The 7,702-nt window shown below is 40.4% G+C and overlaps 1 protein-coding gene across 1 annotated transcript; it reads left to right on the top strand.

The window, feature by feature from the left end:
* Positions 1-2,237: 2,237 nt before the first annotated feature.
* On the top strand, positions 2,238-3,137 carry LOC124162965. Its single transcript, XM_046539746.1, has 2 exons — positions 2,238-2,762; positions 2,899-3,137. Exons 1-2 carry the CDS (start codon positions 2,462-2,464, stop codon positions 3,135-3,137), a joined length of 540 nt encoding a protein of 179 aa, XP_046395702.1. The 5' UTR covers positions 2,238-2,461.
* Positions 3,138-7,702: the final 4,565 nt, after the last annotated feature.

Genomic DNA, 7,702 nt, shown 5'->3' with positions numbered 1-7,702 from the left:
TTGACTCCTTAGAAATTCAGTCCCAATAGCTCGAGTTTCGGCAAATTACGGGGTTATTTGTAAAGAATTATGTAATTTTGAACATCGTTTCAATGGAAAAAGAATTACAGTTTATTTTTTCGAATTTTTCGTCTCAAAAAGTGTTTTTACATAATTTATAAATTTCAATTCGCCAATAGTCGCTCGACAAGAAAAACCCGGCGTCGAAATTAGCCTACTCCCTATGAGCCCACTTCCCACCCATTGGTTGCAGTTGAAATCCCTGTCGTGGCAGAGATTTTTCAGAGGCTGCCCGATCTTTGCTTGAGAGCCTTGAGGAAGGCACTTCAAGAGCATCACTCCGTTCGTCGGATGGAACGTTAAGCCGTGGTCCCCTAGGCTCCTTTCGTTAGGAGTATGCTCGACTTCGACGACGAGTTTCCCTCTCGGAGATCGACCAAGGGCGCACATATTGGAATTGTTTATTTATGTAAAAAAAATCTAAAAATAATACACTTATACGTTTTAAAAGAAACTTCAATTTTTATTCAAACCCGTACCATTCTTTGATGATAAAGCGTTATTTCTGTTTCTTCCAGTGGCGCAGCGAGGGGGGGGGTTTTGGGGGTTAAAACCCCCCTAGAGCTCAGAGATATTTTTAAGTTTAATCCATTTTACTTAATTGGATTGATATTACTAATAGAATAGAATAGTGTAAGGGTTAATATAATATCCCCCAGAAAGCCGTAAAATTCACCATTTTGAACCGTTTATCTTAAAATTCCGCAATTTATTAATCTCGCACCTATCGCTTATCCTGATGGGTATTCCATACCACCACACACCCCGGCAATAGTGCACCTAAACCCTCCCCCCCACCACCCCCCCCCAGCCTTTATTCCTGGCTGCGCCCCTGGCTTCTTCAAAGTGAATTTTCACCTCGCATGTCATTCCGTGCTCCGTGATGGTCGAGTTTTCGATACCTCGAAGCGTCGGACAACTCGCGTCAAACTCTCTCATCCGGTTGGAAACCTGACAATACTTTAACCAGAGAATTCCCCGGGAAGCAACTGATCTTTCTTCACATTGTACAACGTTTTCTTCACATTAAACCCAACGATTTTGTCTCAGGGAAGAGGGGAGCCATTCTGTGTGCATGGCCGACTTTTCAGTTACTAGAAGCGTCTCATATACGTTCCACCCGCTTGGAAACCAGATAACACCTTATCCAGTTAATTTTCCGGGTAAGTACCTGATCATTTTTCACATGCTTTCTCTGTATTGCAGACAATTATTTTGGCTGTGGGGCAGGAATACTATTCTGTGTGCTTGGCCGACTTTTCGGTTCCTAGAAGCGTCTCATATGCATTCCACCCGATTGGAAACCAGATAATACTTTATCCAGTTAATTTTCCGGGTAAGTACCTGATCATTTTTCACATGCTTTCTCTGTATTGCAGACAATAATTTTGGCTGTGGGGCAGGATGACTATTCTGTGTGCTTGGCCGACTTTTCGGTACCTTGAAGCGTGGAACATGATGAACTCTTTCACCCGGTTGGAAAACAGAGAACACTTTATCCAGCTGTTTTCCCCGTTAAGTACTTGATCATTTTTCGCATTGAACAATGTTTTCTCCACGTTATATCCAACGATTTTGGCTGAGGGAATTGGGTGACCATTCTGTGTGTTCTCGGGATGATTTTCGGGCGGGATCATCAAACGAGAATATCACGTAGCGGCGGTTTTGAGGGTCAAAGGATTGGTCTGGGCACGGTTGAGGGCGGCGCACAGTGGGGCGAAAACCGTTTTGGTCTGCCAAAACCCTAAAATTCATAATGTCCGGATTTTATTTAAATATTTTTTGTTGGGTATTATAATGTCAGGAGCAATGGAATCTGAAGAAATATTTCCGTTTCAATCATTGATGTAGAGACAGCAACCCTACAAACATGAGTGATGCAGAAATGCATCGCCAGCACGCGCAGATTTTGGTTTCATTCGTCAAGTTCTTCACGGCCACTGCTAAGTACCAGCAAAAAGTGTTTCTCTCCACGAGATAACCAATACTTGATGATCACTACCTTTAAATATCAGGCCCTAGTACTTCTAGAAGAAGTCATTTTTAGGGCCTTCATAACATGTGCTAAAATTTTCAGAGTAACACAAAATGTCACTTGAGCTACAAAAAATGTCTAACGATGTCGGATCGATGTATTACTTTGAATCAAATGTTTGTTATGTGCTCAAAGTGCCAGAAAAAAATTGGGTGCTGGTTCGCGCAGGTTTTTGAGATAATTGCTTTAGAGTGCAACTATGTATTACTTTGGTAAGCGCTCCGCGGCGCGCGCCGCGGTATAGGAAGCAACAAAACCTCTCACATATCGCCACCGAGAAGATTTTGTCCATTACTTTTTCGATGGTGATTGAGATAGGGCCAGTGGTAGTAGGGTTCTCCGGTGTTCTAAAACGTGCTCGTGGTTATGTTAACGATATCGAGGCATGAGTTATATAAGCTGTTGATGACGGAAAAACATCTTCCATGGAAAGAACGTTACCAGCGTGTATATCTTCACTTGAATGAAGTATTTGGTTTTCCCAAAGACAATGTGATAGAGGAGAAAATGAAAAGGACGGTGCGGCGGCTTTGTGGGGAAGTGCGAAAGAAATGGATGGAATCTCACCGCATTGAAAAAGACTTTCTTCGCTACCATGGAGATTGGCTGGATGCGAAAATTGTGATCAATATTCCTGGAACTACAAAAACGACCACAAAAACTTCAGGTATTTATAATATTTTCAACGTAATAATTTTGTATTTACATTCTAATTAAAATATTTTGATCGACATATTACTTGTACTGTTGCACACTATAATGTATTTGTATATTCAATCAAATTGCTGATTACATTTTTGCAGGCAGCGGTCGGCCAAGAAGAGGCTTTGAGGAGAGTAGCTACCGCAGTAAGATGAGAATGGTGGAGGAAATGACGGCAACTACGAGTACACCGGCCCTAACGTTTGCGACCGAAAGGGCTCTCCGTGCTCAAGGCAGGGATGCAGAGGCTGGACTGGTGAAAGAGGCTCTTCAGTCTACCCCCACTCGAGCATCAAAAATAGCAGATGCTTGGAAAAAGTCTCAGTCGAAAGAGAGTTAAGTTCATCCATTCATACTCCCCTGAAGAAGCCCTTTCTCTCATGATTGAAGCCGATTTGTCTCACAAATCATATCAAACCTTACGATCGCAGGCGATAGAAAGGGGATCAGATTTATATCCCTCTTATAAGAAGGTCCTTTTAGCCAAACAGAAGTGTTATCCGTGCAACACTGCGGTCATAATCACTGAACGTAAGGCTGAAGTTAACGTACAGGCCTTACTTGACATAACTGTTTCCAGAATCGCCATGCTGCAAGCGGACGTTATGGAGCCCCTTTCTCCCATCGTTCTCCAAAATTTACATTTGATCTGCGAGTGGGGGCTTGATGGTAGCAGCTCCCAATCTATGTAAAAACAGGTCTCTAAAGACAACTTTATCGACAGTGATCTTATAATGACGCGTGTCGTCCCTCTTCAGTTGTACTACAAAGAAGACAATAGTGCAAAGGTAGTGGTGTGGCAGAATGTTCGCCCTTCATCTACAAGGTATTGCAGGATTTATAAGCTAGAGTTTAAAAAAGAAAATAAGGAAACAATACTTTATGAACAGCAAAACGTTCAGACACAAATTGATAGATTAGAACCTTCGAATGTTGTCATACCGAGTTGTGGTCCTATTCAAGTACGCCATACAATGATAATGTCAATGATTGACGGTAAGGTGTGCAACGCCATTACACACACTTCGTCTCAACGGTGCTGCCTTTGTGGCGCACTCTCCCGGGAAATGAACATCATCGACAAAGTTCTGGAAAGGGGAGTTAATACAGAATCGTTTCGATATGGACTTTCAACTCTCCATGCCTATATGCGATTCTTTGAATGGCTTTTACACGTAAGCTACCGGTTAGAGACTCTAGAATGGAAAAAAACTACAGATACTAAAGATCTAATACAGAGAAGGAAAATTGAAATTCAAAAAAAGTTCAAGTCTGAGATGGGTCTTCTAGTAGACATCGTCAAGCAAGGAGCGGCAATAGTAACGACGGAAATACTGCGCGTCGTTTCTTCCTGAACGCTTCAAAGTCAGCCGCAGTAACTGAATTAGATGAGGAACTAATTAGCCGGTGTGACAAAATCCTACGAACTCTCTCCTGTGGTACTGTAGGCTGCATTTTCCTGTGGGTACGCTGTTTATTTGCAAGCATTCCAAGAGTATGCAATTCATACAGCTAGGCACTATCTCTACCCATGGTATCCAATGCCCGCATCAGTTCACCGAATATTAATTCATGGTTCGGATGTAATAGCAGTTGCACTTCTTCCCATAAGAATGTTAAGTGAAGAGGCTATGGAGGCGCGCAATAAAGATTTCAGGAGATTCCGGGAAAAAAAATGCAGAAAAACCTCCAGAGAAGATACTAATAGAGATCTTTTCAAAATTTTAATGGTATCGCCAGATCCACTTATCTCATCCTTGCGGCCATTACCTCCGAGAAAGAATGGAAGTCTAAAACCGGATGTCTGCGCTCTTTTTCAGAGTGTTAGTAGATCTACAACGGACAGTGAAAGCGAAGACAACGATTAATAAAAATTCAAAGTGAATCAAATTTTTTTCTGATACATATTTAAGAATTTGTTTAGCGTTTAACTTGTTAATATTAGAATTTATTTAGAAAAAGAGTATTATCTGTATTAAGAAGTGATTGATTTGATATTTTACTTGAAATTTATGTAGTGAAAGCTATATTGGAAGTTGAATTTTTATATCTTAAACTATTAATTGTCTTGTAAAACAATATTTATAAAATTTATAAACATATAAATGTGATTATATACGTCTACGTGTTTTTCTCAAGGTTATTATATGATATTATTTCCGTTCTCAGTAAAAAAACAATTAAAAGTTCAATGCAATTTATTTAATTTGTTTTTTATTTTCCCGCTTTTCTTTTTCTTAAAATTTTATTGCATATTCCTAATAACCAGCCCATAATATGCAATCAGATGAATTTTTATGCAAATCAGACAAGTCCTTGATATTTTGCCGACTTTCTCCGAATTTGGCCCCACTGTGCGGCGGGGGGCAGTCTTACTGCGGCCGCAGGACTAGGGGGGAGAGGGAGGATGAGGAAAGAGAGGGTTGCATGAGGGGAGGGGTGTTGAGGTTGTGGGGCGGTATCCTCAAGGGGGAGGATGGGGTTGGGGGCGGGCGGGGATCAGGGGTGGGGGTAGGGCCAGTGAATGAGATCTGGAGACGAGTCAACGTGGCGGCAATGGAGGGGAAGGGGATGGAGGGGGTGTCCGTGCCACTTTTGATGACGCAGATCCCCCCCCACTCTCTCTCTTCAACCCTAGCGCCCCTCCTCACTCTCTCCGGCTACTGTAACTGAGCTTGTCCGAGAAGCGATTTTGGCCTTCGAACTTTTCTTTATTCATCAAATAATTTTTTTTATTTAATCAATTTCTTTTTTAATTTTAATGGAAAAAAACTAACGTCCACCAATATTGCCAATTTACAGAGACTCAGTTATCGCCACTGGTAAACAATCCTTGGATTGGTTAGAGGCAGCTCAATACTCATATAATTCTCCTATCAGATAATTTTTCCACAGCTACGCTTTTTTCTTTTTCATATAGCCATCGTGACTTGAGATGTATGTAAAAAAAATGCTTTCAATTCCAAATTCATGAAAATTCGACTTGGTTCGTTTTGCATATCATATTTTCAGTTTTATTTTTTATTTAAGTTTTCACTATTTCTTAAAAATCATATTATGCAGTTTTAAATGATATTCCCGAAATATGGAGAAAATTTACGTAGTGAGTCACCGCGGTCTTCAAAAGAAACAAAAATTTTGATTTTATTTGCCGTTTGACAACGCAATGATTTGCTTATAGGTTTCGATGAATTTTGAATTTCGTTTTTTTAATATTAAAACAACTCCAGGATTTAAACTTATAAATTTCTTTTTTCGTCGTTTTTTAACCCAATTCCATCCTCGTTATTTTTATTGACTTGTAACTTCTGTCTCTGGTTACTGCTGTTCCGTATTATACCTCCCCTTTCGCTTTAGCTGTCGTCCATGCTTTATTGTCGTAATATTATTATATTAACATTAATATTACATTAACAACTCCAGATTTTTAACTGATAAATTTCTTTGTTCGTTTTTCGTCATTTTTTCAACCCTATTCCATCCTCGTTATTTTTATCATTTGAAATTTCTTTCTCTGGTTACCGCTGTTCAATATTATGCCTCCCCTTTCACTTCAGCTGTCATCTATACTTTCTTGTCGTAATATTTGGCCATTAACACATCTCTACCTATAGATAATACTATTTAGTGCATGCCTCCATTTCACCAACTGGGAGATTTTTACCCTTTAACATAAATAATCGGACGCCTATGACTTGGGTTCAACTACTTCAATGTAAATTAATTGGACCTATTGGTTTCCTAAAACAATAATTTCTGTATATTTCCATACGCCTTCAATAGTTTTTTTTCCTATGCTTGAACGCAAGCCATTTATTTATGCCTTCCAATCCTCCCCTGCATAATATTTTTGCATGATTTTATCTTCTCTGCTGTTGTCAGTTGATGATTCCAGAAGTCCATAGGCCATCTAACACTAGGAAACTCACACCAGTCGCATACACAGGACCAAACTGTACATGGGAACTAGGAAATGCATGGATCATAGGCATGCGAAACATTTATCAGCTCATGTCTGTAACCAATTAATAAATCAATTTTAAAGCACCGTCGAAGTATCACTCTTTATTTTAGGTTAATCATCGATATTGAAGGAGATACTGAAATAAATAGTCTAAAACTTAATTGAAGGTTTAACTCCACACAAAATTGTCTGTATCCGTGGTTAGTGCAGACCATTGCGGTAAAAAGTCTTCCTAGGCCGAACGCTCTTCGCACAGGCTACTTTCAGGGTATATTCTGTGGATTCCATTTATTATCAGTCGAATACCATACATCACTCGCGCTTTCCCGAGCTTTCGCCTCCTTATCACCCGCTCTGGATTCCTCCATCCCGCCACCACAGTGGAGAGACGTCTCCAGCATCCGTCACTCTTCCTCGATCCTTTCTCCTTTTCTCACTGTCATCTCATGTGACACTCCTCCCTCCACCTCGCATCACCTACCTACCCTTTTTCCATCCACGAGAATCTTTCACCGCCACTTTACCACCCCTAAATCTTTCACGCCCATGGTCCAGGTTCTCCGTCACGTCTAAAACATGCCCTTGTTCTTTAAAAACTAAATTCGGAATATGCATTTGTTTCATACACTGAGGATGAAATTCACCATTAAAAAATCTCTTATATTAACCGGGATTCGAACCCAGATCTCCCAGTTGTGGGCCAGGTATGCTAACAGCTACATTCCCTCCTGGTTTAAAAACTCCATTTCTTCTGGCGTTTCTAGCTCAGAGACGGGGTTTATCCACTGGGTTGCTACGATATTCCTGTGAATCCTACTCGAAGCTCGAAACGTCGGCAGAAATTTATTTTAAGCCCGATAAGAACACCAAAAGAAGTTTACTCACATCCTAACTCACCGGGATAGTATCAAATCTTTTTCATATGATGCCTGCTGAAAACT

This window comes from Ischnura elegans, chromosome 7 (genome assembly GCF_921293095.1).
Source record: "Ischnura elegans chromosome 7, ioIscEleg1.1, whole genome shotgun sequence".
Lineage (NCBI taxonomy): Eukaryota > Metazoa > Arthropoda > Insecta > Odonata > Coenagrionidae > Ischnura > Ischnura elegans.
The sequence above is the reverse complement of the archived record's forward strand: the minus strand, read 5'-3'. Positions and strand labels throughout refer to the sequence as shown.